Source organism: Theropithecus gelada, chromosome 8 (assembly GCF_003255815.1).
Source record: "Theropithecus gelada isolate Dixy chromosome 8, Tgel_1.0, whole genome shotgun sequence".
Lineage (NCBI taxonomy): Eukaryota > Metazoa > Chordata > Mammalia > Primates > Cercopithecidae > Theropithecus > Theropithecus gelada.
In genome coordinates this window covers 37,291,523-37,314,018 of record NC_037676.1, presented here as the reverse complement: position 1 = coordinate 37,314,018, position 22,496 = coordinate 37,291,523, and the positions used below count along the sequence as shown (strand labels likewise).

Below are 22,496 nucleotides of genomic sequence, written 5' to 3'. Positions count from 1 at the left end.
GCCACAGCAGGGGCTGAGGGAGAGCATGCTCTTTCAGAGCCTTGTGCATCGCATTGGGGAGCGACAGTTGCTCTCCAGAGTCTCTTAGGGTGAACAGATGGTGAGAAAAGTCCTCTCCAAGGCTGTGGGCGGGGTGTGGGTGGTAGGTGAGAGGTGGAAGGTTCCAGGAGTACGTTTGAACATCCTAAAAGGAAATAGAAACTTCATTTCCCCTCGTGAGTGCAGAGGGGTGTGTTTGGGAGATGGGTAACAGCCCAGCATGGTGGACTCAAGTGTGTCTGGGCCAGGGGCCTTCTTGAACGCGTGTGGGAAGAGGCACTGGTCAGGGGAGGGACAGGTGCTCTTGGTGGTATCAGATCTTGTGTGAGGTGCAGACACCCCGGTGGGTCCAGCACTCCCACCCAGGGGCAGAGAAGGACGGGGCACGGGGAGGGAGAGTGGATGGTGGGGGGCCTGAGAGGGTGTGCCCAGGCAGAGGGCTGAGGAGAAAGGACCTTTGTGTGCGACAGCTCCTGCTGCCAGAGCAAGTGTGGGTTTTATGGCAGCTGTGGCCTCTGGTTCTAATATAGTCAGCAGCTCCAAATCCCCTGCCCTGACACCTGTTAGCGAGAGGTTCCCTGAGCTGACCTCTCTTTGGGCTGCCCCCTCCCAGCATGTGCATCTGACATGTCGGGGGCGAGACCCCCACCCTCGCCGAATCACACACATCCTGGTCAGCCCCTGGTTGACAAATTGCCTTCTCTCGACTTGGGCAGGGGCTGCTGGGGTTTTGAGGGGCGGGGTTTGTTCAGCTGTTGCTAGGGAAGGGTGAGGCTGAGCTATCCCAAAAGAAATGGGGTGTTCCTCTGGCAAGTGGGGATCTTGGCAAAGAACTGAGTGTCCGGGGAGGGGGCAACTCCGGACACAAAGAAGTCCTGGGGAGGGCTGACCTTTCCCCTTAGGATGGGGGGAAATGAAATGTGATCCGCTTAATGCTGCTACAGCTGCTTCCTAACTTTGCCTCTTTCTTCCTTTGACTTTTGGAGGAGTGGGGTGGAAAAGAGATGGGGGTTCCCAGGCAGCCAGCTGTTTCCCCACTGACCCATGCTCCAACTCCCACTGCCCCGGCTCAGTAGCCTCCAGTAAGTGATGCCCGGGACGGTGCGGCTCTGTGTGGCCAGTGTAATTCCCTTTGTCTCTCCCCTCCTCCCCTCTCCCTGTCTTCCTCTCTCGCCCCTTGGCCTCCCTTCCCGGCCCCGTGGTGGCTGCAGCCCAGCCCTGGGGAGCCCCTGTGGAAGTGGAGTCCTTCCTGGTCCACCCCGGTGACCTGCTGCAGCTTCGCTGTCGGCTGCGGGACGATGTGCAGAGCATCAACTGGCTGCGGGACGGGGTGCAGCTGGCAGAAAGCAACCGCACCCGCATCACAGGGGAGGAGGTGGAGGTGCAGGACTCCGTACCCGCGGACTCCGGCCTCTATGCTTGCATAACCAGCAGCCCCTCGGGCAGCGACACCACCTACTTCTCCGTCAATGTTTCAGGTTGGTAGCCAAGCCGTGCCCTCGCCCCTCCCTAGACCCACCCCCTCCACCCCTCTCTGCCAGTATCAGGGGAAGGTGAACCTCCTCCCCCTCCGTGGTCTGCCCCCACTCTGCTTCAGAAACTGCTGCCCACTAACATTGCTCCCTGCCTGCCGCGTGGCTTGGCTCTCAGAGGGGTGACCAGGTGGGGTGGGCCGGGCCCCAGGGCCGGAGATCTGGGGCTTCCAGGACACACCTCGGAGGTGATTGCCAGGGCTATTGGGATGTTAAGACCCTGTGATTTTTTTCCACCACAGCTTGCCCAGATCTCCAGGAGGCTAAGTGGTGCTCGGCCAGCTTCCACCCCATCACTCCCTTGCCATTTGGACTTGGTACTCGGCTTAGTGATTAGAGCCCCCGAACAGGTGGTGGGATCCCTGCTCTGCTGGAGAGGAACCCAGGTGCACTGCAAGGGAGCTGTGCGAGGGCAGCCAGGGAGCCCTGGAGCTCTGTGAACTTGGGAACCTGCCACTATTAGAATGTGACTTTCACAAAACCAGGAGTTGAGGAAGTGTTGCTGAAATTTTCTTTATGCCATTTTTGTACCTCGGGGTGCGGACTTGGCACCAGATCCCCAAAGGTGATAGGAAGGACTGGAGAAAGATCTGGCATGAACCCTGATGGGTGAGATAACATGTGTATCAAGCCTGCTCTTACAAGAAATAAATACTTACTGGGGAGAGGTGTTGGCAGCTGCCGGGGTGTCGGGTGCCCTATCTGCTCTGGTTAGGGAGGGCAGCCCCCAAATCTTAGTGGACACATGCTAGAAAAATTCTGACTGTGGAGTGTTTAGCCCATCGTTTGGAAATAGCATCTAGCTACAATGTGTCTAGACCTGCCTGGTTTCCCTGTAGTTAGCCGTCCAAAGAAGAATACACGCTGCCTGGCACCAGCACACCCAGGTAGTACCACAAGTTGAGAGAGAGCCTTTGAATGTAGGACGGAATTAAGTTAAAGAGGAACAGCTGACCCTGATGGAACCACCCAGTGTGAAGGCTTCCAGGCAGTGGGAGCAGTGCTTTGGGGAAGGAAGGAAACACGCACAGGAACTGTTCTTAAACAGTTGCCATCCCACCAAGAGATGAAGGGAGAAGTGGGACTGGTATCCCCATGGGGAGGGTGTTTGTGTTCATCTGGAGCTGCACTAGCCTTGGCGAAATCTAGGGGTCCCTAGGAGGAACCTCAGTGCCCTTCTTCTTCCCATAGATGCTCTCCCCTCCTCAGAGGATGATGATGATGATGATGACTCCTCTTCAGAGGAGAAAGAGACAGATAACACCAAACCAAACCGTATGCGTGAGACACTGTTTCCTATCTTACTGCCCTTTGGGTCTGGGTGTTGGGTTTAAGAGGGGAGGGGAAGGCTGAAAGGGGAGGAAGAGAGGGCACATGGGGTCACGGTGCCTGTTCTGCTAAGTGCCAGGCACTGCTCACAGGTGTTGGGCAGATGGGCAGGGCACCCCCAGGTCGTGGCCTGGGCCCTGCTCCTGAGCCTGACCAGCTGCTCCTCCCCACCCTGCCTGTCTCTCTCGGCTTTCCCCGGGCAGCCGTAGCTCCATATTGGACATCCCCAGAAAAGATGGAAAAGAAATTGCATGCGGTGCCAGCTGCCAAGACAGTGAAGTTCAAATGCCCTTCCAGTGGGACCCCAAACCCCACACTGCGCTGGTTGAAAAATGGCAAAGAATTCAAACCTGACCACAGGATTGGAGGCTACAAGGTACGTGTGTGTGCATGCGAAAGTTGAGTAACGGGAACAGGGGAGGCCGAGCTAGGAAGTCCTGATTACACGCTTTTCATTGTTTTAAGTAATACTTTCTACCTATACAGGTTATGTATTAAAATTTTTAAATGCAAAAAAATGCAAATAAAGTTTAAAAATTTCTTCAGTCTTCTTTCTGTGTAATATGGTTTTTACATAGTTGATCACGTCATGTATAATAATTTCCTTGCCTTGTCATTTGTTAACATGAGTGTTTTCATGATATATTTCTTTTTTTTTTTTTTTTTTTTTTTTTTTTTTGAGACGGAGTCTCGCTCTGTCACCCAGGCTGGAGTGCAGTGGCTGGATCTCAGCTCACTGCAAGCTCCGCCTCCTGGGTTTACGCTATTCTCCTGCCTCAGCCTCCCGAGTAGCTGGGACTACAGGCGCCTGCCACCTCGCCCGGCTAAGTTTTTGTATTTTTAGTAGAGACGGGGTTTCACTGTGTTAGCCAGAATGGTCTCGATCTCCTGACCTCGTGATCCGCCCGTCTCGGCCTCCCAAAGTGCTGGGATTACAGGCTTGAGCCACCGCGCCCGGCCTTCATGATATATTTCAAGCATGAATGTTTGAAACATATAAGATTCCATTATTTTTAAATCCCATAATTTGGCTGGGCACAGTGGCTCACACCTGTAATCCTGTCACTCTGAGAGGCCAAGGCGGGCAGATTGCTTGAGCTCAGGAGTTCGAGACCAGCCTGGGCAACATGGTGAAACCTCTCTACTAAAAATACAAAAAATTAGCCATGCGTGGTGGCAGGCTCCTGTAATTCCAGGTACTCGGGAAGCTGAGGCAGGAGAATTGCTTGAACCCGGGAGGCAGAGGTTGCAGTGAGCTGAGATCATGTCACTTCACTCCAGCCTGGGTGACAGAGTGAGACTCTGTCTCCAAAAAACAACAAAAAAGTCCCATAATTTAATGAACTATTTTGTGATATTAGGTATTTTCTGGCTTTTCACCATAATAAATAATGTTGCAGTGAATCTCTGTCAGCATTTTTAAGTGTGCTTCCTTAGGACAGATTGTTACAAGTGAAATTACCAACTTAAAGGGTGTAAGCATTATTTATTTATTTATTTATAGACGGAGTCTTGCTCTGTCGCCCAGGCTGGAGTGCAATGATGCCATCTTGGCTCATTGCAAGCTCCGCCTCCCGGGTTCATGCCATTCTCCTGCCTTAGCCTCCCGAGTATCTGGGATTATATGTGCAGGCCACCATGCCCGGCTGATTTTTGTATTTTTAGTAGAGACGGGGTTTCCCCATGTTGGTCAGGCTGGTCTTGAACTCCTGACCTCAAGTGATCTGTCCTCTTGGGCCTCCCAAAGTGCTAGGATTACAGGCATGAGCCACCGCACCCAGCCAGAAACATTTTAAATTAATTCACCATGCACTCACTACATGCAAGACACCATGCTTTAAATGCTACAAGACAGTGTTCCTGCCCATAAAAATTTTCCAGTCTCATCAGAGTCAAATGTCCATGAGTGGCTACCGTAAAAAGCAGACTGTGATCAGTGCCCTGGGTAGGCAGAGGAAAGGGTGAGCACGGTTCTGACCAGAGACTGGACTGGAGGAGATGGTTTTTGAAATGAGCTGTCAAGGGCAGCAGGGGCTGGATTCTTCGTATAATAGGAGAGGTGCACAGTTGGGAACATTCCTGGTGTATTTGGAAGTGTTTGCAGAAGGCACATCTGTCCAGATCACGAATGACCTTGAACGTCACAGTGGAGACTTCCAGAGTCTTTACACCCCATCTACCACCTTGCAGAGTGTGAACGGGCTGGTAGTGGGGGCAATCCACGCCTTGTCCTAGCCAACCCTGCAGCCTGGAGCCCTGTGCCACCAGACTCTGATATGGAGGGCAGGTGCCACGGGGTGCCAACATTGTCATGGGGCTTCTGCCTGTATTTTCCTTCAGACTCTGAAAGTACCCCTTCGGCATTTCTCCTCAGGTCCGTTATGCCACCTGGAGCATCATAATGGACTCCGTGGTGCCCTCTGACAAGGGCAACTACACCTGCATTGTGGAGAATGAGTATGGCAGCATCAACCACACCTACCAGCTGGATGTCGTGGGTAAGAGGACAGAGGCGGCAGGAGGAATGCATTTAGCGGGAAGAGCTGAGCTTGGAGAACACAGCCGGGGTGTCCAGGTTTCTTAGGGGCAGAGTCAGGATAGCGGTTGGCACTTCTTGGCTTTGTCACCTTGAGCAGGTCACTTCTCCCTTTTGAGTCTCACTTTTCTTATCTGTAAAATAGAGTTAAGATCAGACAGTAACACATGTCAAAGCTGGTTGTCACTGTGAAATGGAAGGTGGTTTCAGAGTCTGTCCTGAAGGAGATGCTGTTGGAGAGGTGTTAAATGTAGCGCAACAGGAGCTGTCGCTTAATGCCAGCAATGTGCCAGGCTCCTTAAATACCTGCTCTGTAATGCTTGTGGCACACCTGCAAGGTAGGTGGTATTAGTCTAGCTCTGCACAGGAGCACAGGCAGTGAGGCTCAGAGAGGTGAGATACCTTGCTGATGCAGAACTGTACACCTGTGCCAACTTCAGGGCATCACAGGAGACTCTAGGAAGAATGTTGAGCCTCTTGGAGCGATTACCACAGCGTTTGCCTTCTAGGAGTTCTGAAAATCACTCCCTAGAGATCATTGGGTACAGAGTCTCTCAGTCAGTGTTCTTCTTGTGATAATATGGTCTAAAAAGGAGATTGTGGCCAGGCGCAGTGGCTTATGAGCTCCAGGTGGCGTAATGGGATTATTCATGCCTGTGATCCCATGACTTTAGGAAGCCAAGGCAGGAGGATTGCTTGAGGCCAGGAGTTTGAGACCAGCCTGGGCAACACAGTGAGATCCTGTCTCTATAAAAAAATTTAAAAATTAGCCTAGTGCAGTGGCATGTACTTGTAGTCCCAACTGAGTAACTGAGGCTACTGAGGTGGGATGATCACTTGAGCCCAGGAGTTCCAAGCTGCAGTGAGCTATGAAGACACCCTTGTGCTCCAGCGTGGGTGACAAAGTGAGACCCTGCCTCTAAAAAAAGTAAAAAGGAGATTCTGATCCAAGAGGTTGGGGTAAGATCTGAGATCCCGCATTTCTAACAAGCTCCTAAAGGATGCTGGTAGCACTGCTGGTGGACCACACTTTGAACAGCAGGAGTCTAAGTGACTCTGGTTTTACTTAAGGAGGAGCAGGTGATGCTGAGGTCTGGGGGTGCAACTGAGTTAGAAGGTTCTCCATTAAAGCATGAGCGATTTACTGTGACTATAAATATGACTGCCTTGGGAAGGAGGATCCTGATGGCTTAGGGCCTGAAGAGATGGTGTCCCTTTCCCCTGCTCTGTTTTGAGAGGCCTGGGCTCAGCAGAAGTGCTGGGAGGTTTACATCCCATCACTGGGAAAGCCAAGTGGGACGCAGGTGAGCCCACCCTTCTTTAGCCCTGGCAAGGTCCCCATGACAAGCGCCTCCTCTCCCCTCTTCCACAGAGCGGTCCCCTCACCGGCCCATCCTGCAAGCAGGGTTGCCCGCCAACAAGACAGTGGCCCTGGGTAGCAACGTGGAGTTCATGTGTAAGGTGTACAGTGACCCACAGCCGCATATCCAGTGGCTAAAGCACATCGAGGTGAACGGGAGCAAGATTGGTCCAGACAACCTGCCTTATGTCCAGATCTTGAAGGTAATCACGGCACCAGTCTTCGTGGGCCAGACTGCTGAGAAGGAGACCAGTGTCTCGGGGGCTCAAGTTCCTGTGGGCAGGCTCAGTGCCCCCGAATGGGATCATTCCTCACCCTTCAGGCACACACACTCCATCTCGGTAGGGATCTAGCCACATCCCCCAGGACTAGTGACAGAGGTCACAAAGTGGAGGTGAGCTGGGAACAGAGGGCTGCAGGGATGGGTGATGCTGGTCTGTTATAATTTTTGAGAGCAACGTCACTGGGGCTTTGGGGTCAGCTACGCGAGGAAGGCATTTGGATCCCTGCCTTTTCATTGCCCGAAACCAGAGCCTTTCCGACAAGCATTTCCCAGTCTTAGCCCTGCGTTCTGAGTTACGTACAATCTTTCTGGCAAATGGGGTGCATGATAAGAGCATCTTTTATGAAGAGTTGGAAAAACAGATGCCACCTATAAATTCTAAGCCATATGAGGAGTAATGAATGGCATTTTCTTCCTTTTTCCTCTCACTCCCAGACATTCATTGTCCCTGAATGCTCCATTAATCCAGGGAAGGTAATTGCCTAAATCTCCAGTGGATCTCGCAACAGGAAGGAACCAGAAGCTGGGAAAGTTGTTTACCTCTTTGTCCCAGAGTTAGACCTCATCCTCCCCTGGCTTGGCTGTCTCAGAGATATACTGGCCCTCCCTTCTCTTCTCTTTGCTACTGGTGCTAAAACTGCTCTGTAGGTCATTGGCCACTGTCCCCACTCACAACCCCTGCTCTAGTCCTGGAGGGAGTGGGTTAAACACAAATAGAACATTCCTTTTGAAGCAGTGATTTTTTTTTTTTTTTAATCAAATGCTTTGGACTTTTGAAGTCCACTTGTTCTGTCCTTCTAAAAGGGAAAGAAGGCCGGGCGCAGTGGCTCACGCCTGTAATCCCAGCACTTTAGATCACTTGAGGTCAGGAGTTTGAGACCAGCCTGGCCAACATGGTGAAACCCCATCTCTACTAAAAATACAAAAATTAGCCTTGTATAGTGGTTGGCACCTGTAGTCCCAGCTACTCAGGAGGCTGAGGCAAGAGAACTGCTTGAACCCAGGAGGCGGAGGTTGCAGTGAGCTGATATCACGCCACTGTACTCCAGCCTGCGTGACAGAGTGAGTGAGACTCTGTCTCAAAAAAAAAAAAAAAAAAAAAAAAAATCTAAAAGGGAAAGATAATAAATCTCACTTAACATCTCCCTTCGCTCCCTGGGCCTGCCTGAAAGTTACACGGGAGCAACATGCGTGGCCACGTCTCAGCGTTTGCCCAACTGACTGGTGTGTCGTTGGTTTGTTCCAGCATTCGGGGATTAATAGCTCGGATGCGGAGGTGCTGACCCTGTTCAATGTGACAGAGGCCCAGAGCGGGGAGTATGTGTGTAAGGTTTCCAATTATATTGGTGAAGCTAACCAGTCTGCGTGGCTCACTGTCACCAGACCTGTGGCAAAAGGTAATGGGGAGATGGATGGGATCCTGTGCTGGGGATTTGATGTAGGCCCCAAGCTGCTGGGGCAGGCGGAGAAGCCAGTACCGGACTGTCCTTGCCACCCTACTGTATTTCTAGTGCCCAGAGCCATGGAAAAATACCCGGCCTGGGAGGCTGGTTTGGTTTGGTATTGTGTTGGTGTCTGCGGGCTCCCTCTCTGCCTTCTGTGTGTTCCTTGGCTGTGTGTGGATCCATGCGAGGACTCACGGGGACACGGTCTTGCTGTGTTACAAATAGTACTTCAGACTGAAGGTGTGAGTGAGTGGTGGTTAAGAGAAGGGGCCATAGGCCAGGCACGGTGGCTCATGCCTGTAATCCTAGCACTTTGGGAGGCTGAGGTGGGAGGATCGCTTGAAGCCAGGAGTTTGAGACCAGCCTGGGCAACATAGCAAGACCCCATCTCTACAAATTAAATAAATTAGCCAAGTATGGTGGTGTGTGCCTGTAGTCCCAGCTAGTCTGAAGGCTGAGGCAGGAGGATTGCCTGAGCTCAGAAGGTCGAGGCTGCAGTGAGCTACATTTATGCCGCTGCACCCCAGCCTGGGTTGACAGAATGTGACCCCATCTCTTAAAAAAGAGAGAAGGGGTTAGGCGTTCCCTTGCATACTCGCATCTGCTGGCTGTGTATGCACACATGCGCGCGAGTGTGTGTGTGTGCGCATGTGTGTGTCTGCAGCCCCCGCCATCCCTCCTGTGTTCACCTGGCTATCTTTACCTGAAACCAAACAGCCCCTGCCTGCCGGCCCCATTTCTCCATGCCGCTCACCGCCCGCATGCTCGGATGGGCCAGTGGCTGCCAGCGTCTGGTGAAGGGTCGTAACCAGCCGTCATCTTCTCAGGTCTGCCGGAGTTCCTCCCTAAGGGTCTCACCCTCTTCCTCTAACAGGTTTTGCTGCCTGGTGGTTTTCGTTTGTTCCTTGTTGCAAAGAAGATGCGGGGGAGCGTTTCTTCCTCTGGTCCCCCTTCTCTCTGTTTCCTTCCCTTGCTCTGCGTCTCTTAGAGGTCTCATGTCCTATGCTTGTCCATTTTGCTTCCATTGTCTCTTCTAGACTGCTGGAGTTAATACCACCGACAAAGAGATGGAGGTGCTTCACTTAAGAAATGTCTCCTTTGAGGACGCAGGGGAGTATACGTGCTTGGCGGGTAACTCTATCGGACTCTCCCATCACTCTGCATGGTTGACCGTTCTGGAAGGTACACACTGTAACTTCTCCTCTCGATGTCCTGCCCTTGCCACGGGCACGGGGGGAGCATGCATTTCCGGGCTCGGGGAGACACAGAGGCAGGAGAGCTGGAAGAATGGGCTCCTGCCTGCCTGGTGCCACATCCTGCCCCAGCTTTCAGAGCTGAATCCTCTCGGCTCAGAGAAGAGCTTCCCTAGTTTTGCAGGCGCACGGAGGCCTCCCACCCATACACCTGCCTCTGCTCTCCCCCTGGCCATTGCAATGCATGCCCGGAATCTGGGTTTACCCTGCAGCCGGACTCCTCCAGGGCAGGCTCCTTCCATCCTTGGGTCCAGCAGTCTCCCCAGTCCGCTGGGCACTGAGTGTCTGAAAAGTCTCAGATAGGGCCCTACGCCTCTTCTCCTTTCTCAGGTGCTCAGCCCAGGGGTGGGGCTTGCTGCTTGCAAAGGGGCAGTCCACCCTTCTGTACTACCATCCTCTTGCCTTTGGAGAAAGAGGTCAGCCTGGACAGGTGAACTGAGCTGCCTTCAGAAAGGCCTGTCTCAGGCAGCCGCAGCAGGCTTCATGACGCCCATGTATCCTCTTTGGCTGCTGCCGTCTCTCCTCTCCCAAGAGGGGAAGTCTGTGTGTTGAGCCAGGGAGGAAGGAGCCTGCAGCCTGCTCAGGGTGGTGGCTGGTGACCGCGGGGCCAGGGCTTGCTGCTGTCTCTCGGAATGTCCTGCATGTGGGTCTGGCTGTTCCTGCTGGCACTGCCCTCTCCTCTCTCCCCTCCTTTCCCACTCTGCCCTACTTGCCTGTCAGGGTCTACGGATGCCCGTACTGGAGGCAGAAAAGCGTTCTGTTTTTATCGTCGTCCCTGTCTTGGTCCTGTCCGTGCTCCCCATGTGCTCCCAATCAATTGTCTTCGTTCCTCAACATCAGGGAAAGAAAAAACAGCAACACTTCTCCCTGTTATCAGCTCTGCTGTCTCCTCGTCAGACCTTGGGACGTTCTCCTCTGGGCTCAGTCTGGGGTCGTGCCTCATGCCTCTCTGGGGGGGTTCCCAGGGGTGCCGCCTTCATGGCTGGCTGCTGGGTTTTAAAGGGGAAGGTTGGGAGGAGGCCTGTGGAAGGAGGAGGGTGTCCACACCCGTGGGGCAAAGCGTGTTCCGTGAAACCAGTGCTGCACGTGCTGGGATGAAAGCCTCCCAGCCTTCCGTGCTGAAGGGAAAGGTGGACCGAACTGGCTTAGCTGCTGTGGCTATGGGGGGGAGGGGCGGTGAATTCTAATCGGAAGGTAGGAGAAGAGAATAACAAAATGCAACCCCGCCCCCTGCTGCCGCATTTCCTTAAGTTTTAGGAGTTGGGACCTATAAGTAGAATTCGTAAGAACTACCAGAAAAGTTTATTTTTGGAAATTAAGTCAGCTTTGCCTGTGGTTTGGCTAGGAGTAAATATTTACCTGTGTGCCCCGACAGAGATGACACAGACCCAAAGTGGGACATTGAGCAGGGCACAGGCTGGTTCCCCTCCTGTCCTCTGTCCTCATTCTGTGAGTGCCACCATCACCAGGTACTGTAGCCTGCAGAAATAAACGAGGCACCAACCCTGCCTTCAGGGACCCTGTGGCTTCTTAGGGACAGAGGACTCAGAAACACCTATCCCTGCATGTTAAGTGCACGCACACAGTGCTGAGGCTTTGCAGAGAAGGGCCATGGCTCCCAAAGGAGACCAAGAAAGGCACACAGAAGTGACTTCTCAGTTGGCCCTTACAGGGTCCCTGGGTGCCTGTACCTCTCCAGTCCAGTTGAGCGAGGAGGCTCAGGAGTTAATGAGGATGTAGCACGATGGTTCTAGGCCATCCCTCTTCCATGGCTCGAGTCCATTGAAGGCAGCCTCCAAGATCAGGGGGTTGTCTGATCCTCCTCGTGCCACAATTCCGGTCCTAGCTAGAACCTGCCGTAGTTCTTCTCCTCCCTAAAAGTTCCCAAGACACAGGAGATAGGTGTTGTTTTCCTAATGGAGCGGGACCTCGCATGGACGGGGCCCTCCGAGCCTGCTAATACCCTCTTCGCACTGACTCAGCTCTGGAAGAGAGGCCGGCGGTGATGACCTCGCCCCTGTACCTGGAGATCATCATCTATTGCACAGGGGCCTTCCTCATCTCCTGCATGGTAGGGTCGGTCATCGTCTACAAGATGAAGAGTGGCACCAAGAAGAGCGACTTCCACAGCCAGATGGCTGTGCACAAGCTGGCCAAGAGCATCCCTCTGCGCAGACAGGTAACAGAAAGTAGATGGGGGATTTGCACACTCAGCACCACCTCTCTCTCTGGGCCTCTAATGCCCTGCCCTCTCCCATTGTCCCTAATCTACAACTTTGGGCCTTGTTTTCTGGCTTCTGGGCAAGGCACAGTGGAATGTCATGAACTAAGTGTTCCAGAGTCTGTTTCAAGCTAGCGTAGCCCGTGAATTTCCTGCACCCTCCATATCCCACTGCAAGTCCTCCGGACCCCTGGGACATGGATTGGGAGGAAGTCCTATTTGGACGGAATGTGCAGCTGATAACATGAATTTGAACTGTCCCCAAGGGCTGCTTAGAAGTGCAGAGATGCAGGGTAGAGAAGAGGACTGTCTGTATTAGTCCATTTTCACGCTGCTGATAAAGACATACCCAAGACTGGGCAATTTACAAAAGAAAGAGGTTTAATGGACTCACAGTTCCACGTGGCCCGGGAGGCCTCACAGTCGCAGAAGGCAAAAGGCACATCTCACATGGGGGCAGACAAGAGAAGAGAGCTTGTATAGGGAAACTCCCCTTTATAAACTATCAGATCAGCTGGGTGTGGTGGCTCACGCCTGTAATCCCAGCACTTTGGGAGACTGAGGCGGGTGGATCACAAGGTCAGGAGATCGAGACCATCCTGGCTAACACGGTGAAACCCCATCTCTATTTAAAATGCAAAAAAATTAGCTGGGCGTCGTGGCTAGCGCCTGTAGTCCCAGGTACTCGAGAGGCTGAGGCAGGAGAATGGCATGAACCCAGCAGCAGAGCTTGCAGTGAGCCAAGATCGCACCACTGCACTCCAGCCTGGGCGACAGAGCGAGACTCCGTCTAAAAAAAAAAACCATCAGATCTCGTGAGATTTACTCACTATCACAAGAACAGCACGGGGAAGACCTGCCCCCATGAGTCAGTGACCTCCTACCAGGTCCCTCCCATAACACGTGGGAATTCAAGATGAGATTTGGGTGGGGACACAGCCAAACCATTATCAGCCATACCATACCCTTGTCCCCTGTATGCCCACCCTTCTGCATGGGAGGGTGTGTGCAAGAGTGGCCGTTTCCTCAGAAGCCTGTGCTCATTCTGGAAGGTGCTTTGGGAGTTAGGAATCCATAAACTAACGCAAAGTAGTTGCAAAGAGTCAGGAGAACAGAGTTGTTACTGCGATGATCAGTTATAAAATGTCAAGCTGGAAGAGGTGCATTTGGTCTGCTTAATTTAAAGGTGAGTGAAGTCTAGAAAGGCCAGCTCATGGCAGAAATAGGTCAGTCCTAGAAGTTGGGCCTCCTGGCCTGCCATGGTCTTTGAAACACTCTGTGTTGGGGAAGGAACATCAGATACACAGACACGTGTCTGCCATTGTTGGGAAGCCCTGACTAGGAATTGAAAGGAGTCACCCCTGACCCCGCTCCTTGCTCTAGGGTGACCCCACTCTTCCTTGCAGGTGTCTGCTGACTCCAGTGCGTCCATGAACTCTGGGGTTCTTCTGGTTCGGCCATCACGGCTCTCCTCCAGTGGGACTCCCATGCTAGCAGGGGTCTCCGAGTATGAGCTTCCTGAAGACCCTCGCTGGGAGCTGCCTCGGGACAGGTAATAATACTTTAACTCCCAACTTTTTGAAGGCATTCCTTGCTTGCTATTCTAGTGGTGGAAGGTGCATATACTAACACCTTCTGGGTGGTGAAGGTTCATGAAATGCCTGCAGAAACATTGCCACTTTCTGCTTGCAGTTGGGTGAAATACAGAGAGGTGGAGATGGGGTGCCTCTCAAGGTTTGAACTTTACCAGCCCCAACTTATGCCACTCTCTGTTTTCCCTGAAAGACTGGTCTTAGGCAAACCCCTGGGAGAGGGCTGCTTTGGGCAGGTGGTGTTGGCAGAGGCCATCGGGTTGGACAAGGACAAACCCAACCGTGTGACCAAAGTGGCTGTGAAGATGTTGAAGTGTAAGTGATGCTTCTGTCCTTGCAAAGAAAATCTTGTCCCGTTCCAAGCAAGCAGCAGGCCTCGGACCCAGCAGAACAGCTTCTCTGGTGCCTTTGCTGCCCACACCTGCTCCCCTGCCTGCTTGGGGTTACCTGGGAGTGGAGGGGGTGTTCTGCACCCTGAGATTGTTCTGTGACCTCACTCTGTTCCTTGGTATCAACCTGGGCTGTGGTCAGGTGTTTATCCTGGATCCATCGCTTGCAGGCTTTCCTCACCACATCCCTGCCCACTCACTACCACCTGTTGCAACAACGACTCCCATTAGACGGAAGAGAAAATAAGTTTGGATGGAAGTGGGGAGGAGAGAATCAAGTCCCAGGGAAAAGCAGCCCCTCGACACATACCCCACTCCCTTAGCCTTTATCCTGCCCTCCCTTCCCAAGTAAATGAGTCTCAACATGTTCTTTAAAGCGGACGCAACAGAGAAAGACTTGTCAGACCTGATCTCAGAAATGGAGATGATGAAGATGATCGGGAAGCATAAGAATATCATCAACCTGCTGGGGGCCTGCACGCAGGACGGTGGGTACCGGCCAGACTGGCCTTCCCTGCCCAGCCGGCAGAAGATCTGAGCTGCGGTATCAGTCCCAAGGCCTCTCTCAGCCACAGTTAGGGAAGGGGGTTAAGAGAGGCCACACTAGCAGAGGTTAAAATGTGTTATTTCGGGGTCTGGGCTTCGCTCATTGGTGTTCATTCAAGAATACAGATACCCAGATTCACACACATGGTGTGTTAACAGAGGCAGCTGAGTAATTATGGGCTAAGAGCGCTCAGGCTGGGTGCAGTGGCTCATACCTGTAACCCCAGCACTTTGGGAGGCCAAAGCAGGTGGATCACTTGAGATCAGGCGTTCGAGACCAGTCTGGCCAAAATGGTGAAACCCCGTCTCTCCTAAAAATATGAAAATTAGCCAGGCCTGGTTGTGCATGCCTATGATACCAGCTACTCGGGAGGCTGAGGCACAAGAACTTGCTGGAACCCGGGAGGTGGAGGTTGCAGTGAGCCGAGATCATGCCATTGCACTCAAGCTTGGGAGACACTCCCTCTGTCTCAAAAATAAAATAAATAGGCCAGGCACAGTGGCTCACACCTGTAATCCTAGCACTTTGGGAGGCCGAGGCAGGTGGATCACTTGAGGGAGGTCTGGAGTTCGAGACCAGTCTGGCCAACAGGTGAAACCCTGTCTCTACTGAAAATACAAAAAGTAGCTGGGCGTGGTGGCACATGCCTGTAATTCCAGCTACTCGGGAGGCTGAGGCAGGAGAATTGTTTGAATCCGGGAGGCGGAGGTTGCCGTGAGCGGAGGTTGTTGTGAGCCGAGATCACGCCATTGCACTCCAGCCTGGGCAACAAGAGCAAAACTCCATCCCAAAACAAAAAACAAAAAACAAGCCAGGCGTTGTGGTGCATGCCTGTAATCCCAGCTACTTGGGAGGCTGAGGCAGGAGAATCGCTTGAATCCAGAAGGCGGAGGTTGCAGTGAGCCAAAAATTGCACCACTGCACTCCAGCCTGGGCAACAGAGCGAGACTCTATCTCAACATAAATAAACAGACAAACTGGGGCTCTTACCCCAGTGTTGCTTGAGAATTTTCTGGACTATGCAGGGAATAATTATTTCTCTGATTTTCTTTGGGTAGTAGAATGGATTTCCCACGTGCCCTAAGAGGAGGCAGGAGAGGGGAGGTGGCCAGGGTGTGCTGCTGGGGATGGGGTTTCTTTGAGGTGAAGCCAAACCTGCTCACCTGCTGCTGGCCCCGTGGCCTCTTCTCCTGTGCCCGCAGGTCCCTTGTATGTCATCGTGGAGTATGCCTCCAAGGGCAACCTGCGGGAGTACCTGCAGGCCCGGAGGCCCCCGGGGCTGGAATACTGCTACAACCCCAGCCACAACCCAGAGGAGCAGCTCTCCTCCAAGGACCTGGTGTCCTGCGCCTATCAGGTGGCCCGAGGCATGGAGTATCTGGCCTCCAAGAAGGTGTGGAACCTGAAGGCTCCCCTGGGTAATGCCAGGGTGGGAACAGAGCCCCCCCAGTCCTCCAGCCTGTGACTTGTCATCTTGTGGTAGCATTGTAGATGCACTGAGCACTGGCCATGTGTACCCTGTGTGTTGTCTTAGGCTCTCTGGGAACCGCAGAGTCAGGAGAACCCATGTAGCCAGGTGGCCTTGGGGTCAGACTGATAGAAGGTCAGATGTGTGCACTGCCACTTTCTGCGTAGCCTCAGGCAGCTACTTAGCATCTTAAAATTCTTCGAATACAAAATAAGAATAATATCAGCTGGGTGCAGTGGCCAAGGTGGGAGGATTGCTTGAGCTCAGGAGTTTGAGACGAGGTTAGGCAACATAGTGAGACCCTGTCTTTAAAAAAAAAAAATTAGCTGGGTGTGGTAGTGCGTGCCAGTAGTCCAAGCTACTCGGGAGGCTGAGATGGGAGGCTAGCGTGAGCCCAGGAGTTTGAGGCTGCACTGAGCCATGATCACACCACTGCACCCCAGCCTGGGCGACAGAGCAAGGCCCTGTCTCAAAAGAAAGTAAACAATACCTGTTGTAGAATTGTTATGAGGATAAAATGAAACTGTCTGTGAGTGTAGAGTGCAGTGTTTGGTGTGTAAGGGCTGGCTTGGTTTGAGCCCAGCCACATGTGGACTTGCAGTGCTGGGAGGCAGGAGCACGCACCCCTGCAGACCCAGCAGAGGCATAAGGGGCCAGCATTTGGGGAGGGAAGGGAGGAGCGCTTGCTGTGATGAGAAGCCTGATGCTGGCAGAGAATATTAGAGGAGGGAAAGCAGAGGTTCGGGGGCAGAGCAGTGTGGCAGAAGTCCTATGACACAAGTCGGCCAGTTTGCATGGGTGGCAGCCCCCCCCCACAGAGCCTTCCAGCTCCCTCACCTCCCCGCTTCCCACTCTCCCTTCCTCCGTCCTCAGTGCATACACCGAGACCTGGCCGCCAGGAATGTCCTGGTGACAGAGGACAATGTGATGAAGATAGCAGACTTTGGCCTCGCACGGGACATTCACCACATCGACTACTATAAAAAGACAACCAATGTGAGTGCCAACAGGGCTGCCCTATGCTGGTGGTTTCATCTGAGAAGCTAGGAGTGGGGTGGGCTCAGAACCAACCCCCCCCCCCCCATCCCTTCCCACCTGTGCTCTCACAGCCCTGCCTGGGGCCACCCCAACCTCCCCTGTGCTGCTTTCAGGGTCGACTGCCTGTGAAGTGGATGGCGCCCGAGGCATTGTTTGACCGGATCTACACCCACCAGAGTGATGTGTGAGTTTGTAACAGCAATTGCCAGGGAGGTGTGGGATAGAGAGCTGCTAGCACTTGCAGAGTCCTGCATTCTCCCTGGACTGAGGAGTCTTCCTTCCACCCCAGAGAGGAAAACAAAACATTGTCTGTGGTCATTTCCTCTGCTCCAGATGTTGAAAGGCTGATCTGTTCTCCACTCTGTCTCCTGGCACTGCCCTGGTTGGGGGATTTGTGCTGGAGAAGGGGAGGCGGAGAAGCTCTAACACCCCGTGGCTCTCTGCTTATTTGCAGGTGGTCTTTCGGGGTGCTCCTGTGGGAGATCTTCACTCTGGGCGGCTCCCCATACCCTGGTGTGCCTGTGGAGGAGCTTTTCAAGCTGCTGAAGGAGGGTCACCGCATGGACAAGCCCAGTAACTGCACCAACGAGCTGTAAGCCCGAGGAGATGTCGGAGGCCCTGAGCCAGGCCCTGGGGCAAGAGTGGGCTTGAGGGGCAGGGGGCTAGATGAGAGGGTGTCCATCTCCAGTAGGCGGCCCTTCCTCCCTGACCTTACGGTCCTGCTGCAGGTACATGATGATGCGGGACTGCTGGCATGCAGTGCCCTCACAGAGACCCACCTTCAAGCAGCTGGTGGAAGACCTGGACCGCATCGTGGCCTTGACCTCCAACCAGGTAAGGCTGCCCATGCCAGAGCCAGAGCTCAGGCTGTCCCCACTGCGTGCATGCACCTCCCTGAGTAGGGAGGAGGGGCCCGGCCCATCACTGCTTCCTCTCGCCCATCACAGGAGTACCTGGACCTGTCCATGCCCCTGGACCAGTACTCCCCGAGCTTTCCCGACACCCGGAGCTCTACATGCTCCTCAGGGGAGGATTCCGTCTTCTCTCATGAGCCGCTGCCCGAGGAGCCCTGCCTGCCCCGACACCCAGCCCAGCTTGCCAATGGCGGACTCAAACGCCGCTGACTGCCACCCACACGCCCTCCCCAGACTCTACCGTCAGCTGTAACCCTCACCCACAGCCCCTGCCAGGCCCACTGCCTGTCCGTCCCTGTCCCCTTTCCTGCTGGCAGGAGCCCGCTGCCTACCGGGGGCCTTCCTGTGTGGCCTGCCTTCACCCCGCTCAGCTCACCTCTTCCTCCGCCTCCTCTCCACTTGTTGGTGAGAGGTGCAAAGAGGCAGATCCTTGCTGCCGGCCACTTCATCCCCTCCCAGATGTTGGACCAAGACCCCTCCCTGCCACCAGGCACTGCCTGGAGGGCGGGGAGTGGGAGCCGATGAACAGGCATGCAAGTGAGAGCTTCCTGAGCTTTCTCGTGTCGGTTTGGTCTGTTTCGCCTTCACCCGTAATCCCCTTGCACTCTGGTGGCAGGTGCCTTGTCCTCAGGGCTACAGCAGTAGGGAGGTCAGTGCTTCGAGCCTCGATCGAAGGTGACCTCTGCTCCAGATGGGTGGTGCCAGTGGCTTACTAATTCCGATACTAGTTTGCTTTGCTCACCAAATGCCTGGTACCAGAGGATGGTGAAGTGAAGGCCAGGTTGGGGGCAGTGTTGTGGCCCTGGGGCCCAGCCCCGAACTGGGGGCTCTGTACATAGCTATGAAGAAAACACAAAGTGTATAAATCTGAGTATATATTTACATGTCTTTTTAAAAGGGTCGTTACCAGAGATTTACCCATCGGGTAAGATGCTCCTGGTGGCTGGGAGGCATCAGTTGCTATATATTAAAAACAAAGAAAAAAGAAAAAAAAGGAAAATGTTTTTAAAAAGGTCATATATTTTTTGCTACTTTTGCTGTTTTATTTTTTTAAATTATGTTCTAAACCTATTTTCAGTTTAGGTCCCTCAATAAAAATTGCTGCTGCTTCATTTTTCTATGGGCTGTGTGAAAAGGGTGGGAATGTCCACTGGAAAGAAGAGACACCCACGGGCCCTGGGGCTAGGTCTGTCCCGAGGGCACTGCACGCTCCTGGCGCAGGGTCCTTGTAACCTCTTCTTCCTAGGTCCTGCACCCAGACCTCACGACGCACCTCCTGCCTCTCCGCTACTTTTGGAAAGTCAGAAAAAGAAGATGTCTGCGTCGAGGGCAGGAACCCCATCCATGCACTAGACGCGCTGGGCGGAGAGTCAAGGCCCAGCAGCCAACCACCATGGATGGTTTCCTCCAAGGAAACCGGTGGGGTTGGGCTGGGGAGGGGCCACCTACCTAGGAATAGCCACCAGGTAGAGCTAAAGTGATTAAGAGGTAGCCAAGGGCACAGTTGCTCACACCTGTAATCCCAGCACTTTGGGACGCCGAGGTGGGCAGATCACTTAAGGTCAGGAGTTCGAGACCATCCCGGCCAACTTAGTGAAACCCCATCTCTACTAAAAATATAAAAATTATCCAGGCATGGTGGCACGTGCCTGTAATCCCAGCTCCACAGGAGGCTGAGGTAGGAGAATCCCTTGAACCTGGGAGGCGGAGGTTGCAGTGAGCCGAGATTGTGCCATTGCACTCCAGCCTGGGCGACAGAGAAAACAGAAAGGAAAGCAAATGATGAAGGTCTGCAGGAACTGAAACCCAGACATGTGTCTGCCCCCATCTGTGTGGGCGTGGTTTTGCCGGTGCTTGTAAGTGCAGGAGAACATGTCACCTGAGGCTAGTTCTGCATTCAGGTCCCTGGCTTCGTTTCTTGTTGGTATTCCTCCCCAGATCGTCCTTCCTGTATCCTTGTGACCAGACTGTATTTATTGGGACTGTCGCAGATCTTGGCTTCTTACAGTTCTTCCTGTCCAAACTCCACCCTACCCCTCAGGAAGGGGGGAAAATTCTCCGAATGCTTTTGTTTTTTCGGCTGCTTGGAATTTACTTCTGCCACCTGCTGGTCATCACTGTCCTCACCAGGCGGATTCTGGCTCCCCGGTACCTCATGGCTCAAACTACCACTCCTCAGTCGCTATATTAAAGCTTACATTTTGCTGGATTACTGCTAAATACAAAAGAAAGTTCAGTATGTTTTCATTTCTGTAGGGAAAATGGGATTGCTGCTTTAAATTTCTGAGCTAGGATTTTTTTTGGCAGCTACAGTATTGGTCACTATTGTAAAATTATCTTTGTTTCTCTCTGTAAATACGCACCTGCTAACATTACAATGTGTATTTATGTTTAAAGAAGGCATTTGGTGAAGAGCTGGGAAAGGAATTTTTAGCTTTTAGCATTTGCTTTGAGACCACACAGGAGTGTCTTTCCTTGTAAAACAGTGATGATATTCTGCTTTGGCCCTACCTTGAAGCAATGTTGTGTGAAGGGATGAAGACTCTAAAAGGCTTCATAAGCCCTTGGGAGAGGTGCTAGAAAAATATATGGCACTATCATAATTACAGTGATGTCCTTGCTGTTACTACTCAAATCACCCACGAATTTCCCCAAAGACTGCACTAGCTGTCACATAAAAGAGAGTGAAATTGACCTGAGAGAAAATGAAATGGCCATTTTACGTAGAGGACCAGATTGGGTCTCCTGAGGAAAGGAATCCGGTTTATCTAATGAAGATGTTGTGCCATCAAGGCACTGAGTCTGTCTGGTTTCCTGAGGGTTAAAAGATTAGGGCTGGGATCACCACAGCAGTAATCAATACTGCCTTTCCGTCTTTTCTAATTGCCATAGGCTGAAGATCATCGGTCCCTTGGCCCTGCTAATGTAATGTATTGATCTCAGGTAAGTAAGATTGAACATCAGATGAGGGAGGAAATCTGTCTCAATGTTAATGAGGTTGCTGTGCTTACTAGCTACCACTGGGTGGAGCCAGCGAGCTGAAGTTTCAGTTGGCATTAGGTGAACCACCAGTCAGCTCTCAGGTCACATTGGTCCAACTACTACCTGCTAGTATGTGTTGGTGGTGAGTGGGAACTCTTTAGCCTAGATTTGGCATTACAGGAAAATTGATTGGACAGCACTGATATGGCTTGTTTTGGAATGATTTAAGTATAGAATTAGACATGACACAAGTGCAAGGCCATAAGTGTTAGTGGCCACCACCTCTCTATTGTAGCAGAATTCTATGTGAGACACAGGCCACATCTAGCATCACTGCAGTTGGGTTTTAGAGAATGCCTAAAGTGGCTGGGCATGGTGGCTCACGCCTGTAATCCCAGCACTTTGGGAGGCTGATGCAGGCGGATCACCTGAGGTCAGGAGTTCCAGACCAGCCTGGCCAACATGGTGAAATCCCATCTCTACAAAAATACAAAAACTAGCCAGGTGTGGTGGTGCATGCCTTTAATCCCAGCTACTCCAGAGGCTGAGGCAGGAGAGTTGCTTGAACCCAGGAGGCGGACGTTGCAGTGAGCTAAGATCGCTCCACTGCACTCCAGCCTGGGTGACAGCGAGACTGTCTCAAAAAAAAAAAAAAAAAAAGTCAAAAGTCATACCCAATGAGATCATTAGCAGCAGGTAGAGCCAAGGCATCTGCATCTATAGAGAAGGGAGCAGAGAGGAGAAAGCTCTGAAGCAGCCGGAACAGCCTTCCATTCCCTCTGCTGAGGAGAGCCAGAGAAGAGGGTGGTCAGTAAGAATCCAACTGCTAAGACTTGGTCTGGGCGGGTTGCCTCTAGGTGGACCCTCCAGTATTCAGGAGCATTTCCACCGTAACTGCCCCACATGCAGGTCTCCGCACACAGAAGGGATCTATTTCATAAACACGCCAACTAGAGGTGTAACTGTCTCATTACCCCGGGAGGCCAGCACCAGTGTGGTGTGTGGTGCTTGCTCTCAGAGGACACTGCATGTCTCCTCCCAGCTCTGCACTGTCCAGTGGTACCTTGGCAGTGGCTTGAAATCAACATGGTGGGAGGATTTATATCACTGGAATAACCAGATGCTATAAATCAGGGCTTTTTCCCCCTCAAAGAGTTGGTGGTTAACGATTTACCAGAACACCACTAGCTGGGATTAGATGTAAGGATCATTGAACCCAACAGCCAAGCACCCTAAGTGATGAGAACAACGAAACATCCTTGACTTCTCTGAGCTGCTAGCAGGAGAGTGGGAGGAGAGGTGTATCAAGTGGCCCGGGTCCTTTGACGGGGTCACTGCTCATTCCCACCCTGCTCGGAGGGAAAGCCAGAAGGAACTGTAGGACAGCCCAGCAGTACCTATGACTCATTCAGCTAAAACATGATTGAGCAAGTTTAACTAGCTAATCCTTTTCCCACATTTAACACCTGAAATGTGGACTAATTAAAACACCCGTCATTTTTGAAACGGGAAAATGTATTGTGAATCACCTCGCTAGGCAGGATCCATGACTGCTGTATTTGCACAGT

At 52.6% G+C, this 22,496-nt stretch overlaps 1 protein-coding gene across 6 annotated transcripts in view; it reads left to right on the top strand.

Annotated features, from left to right (window-relative positions):
* Window positions 1–20,645, top strand: part of FGFR1 (fibroblast growth factor receptor 1) — a 60,326-nt gene extending 39,681 nt beyond the window's left edge. For 3 of the 6 annotated variants that reach the window (XM_025393301.1, XM_025393296.1, XM_025393297.1), the window contains 16 exons: window positions 1,251–1,517; window positions 2,763–2,852; window positions 3,104–3,276; window positions 5,275–5,398; window positions 6,809–6,999; window positions 9,562–9,706; window positions 11,760–11,956; window positions 13,405–13,550; window positions 13,784–13,905; window positions 14,357–14,467; window positions 15,729–15,919; window positions 16,868–16,990; window positions 17,146–17,216; window positions 17,487–17,624; window positions 17,761–17,866; window positions 17,980–20,549. In XM_025393301.1, the coding sequence (XP_025249086.1) occupies window positions 2,849–2,852; window positions 3,104–3,276; window positions 5,275–5,398; window positions 6,809–6,999; window positions 9,562–9,706; window positions 11,760–11,956; window positions 13,405–13,550; window positions 13,784–13,905; window positions 14,357–14,467; window positions 15,729–15,919; window positions 16,868–16,990; window positions 17,146–17,216; window positions 17,487–17,624; window positions 17,761–17,866; window positions 17,980–18,156 (2,019 nt within the window). In that variant the 5' untranslated portion in view covers window positions 1,251–1,517; window positions 2,763–2,848 and the 3' untranslated portion in view covers window positions 18,157–20,549. Of the gene's footprint in view, window positions 1–1,250; window positions 1,518–2,762; window positions 2,853–3,103; window positions 3,277–5,274; window positions 5,399–6,808; window positions 7,000–9,561; window positions 9,707–11,759; window positions 11,957–13,404; window positions 13,551–13,783; window positions 13,906–14,356; window positions 14,468–15,728; window positions 15,920–16,867; window positions 16,991–17,145; window positions 17,217–17,486; window positions 17,625–17,760; window positions 17,867–17,979 lie in introns of all 6 variants that reach the window. The other 3 variants (XM_025393300.1, XM_025393299.1, XM_025393298.1) reach the window with 3 other exon arrangements.
* Window positions 20,646–22,496: the final 1,851 nt, after the last annotated feature.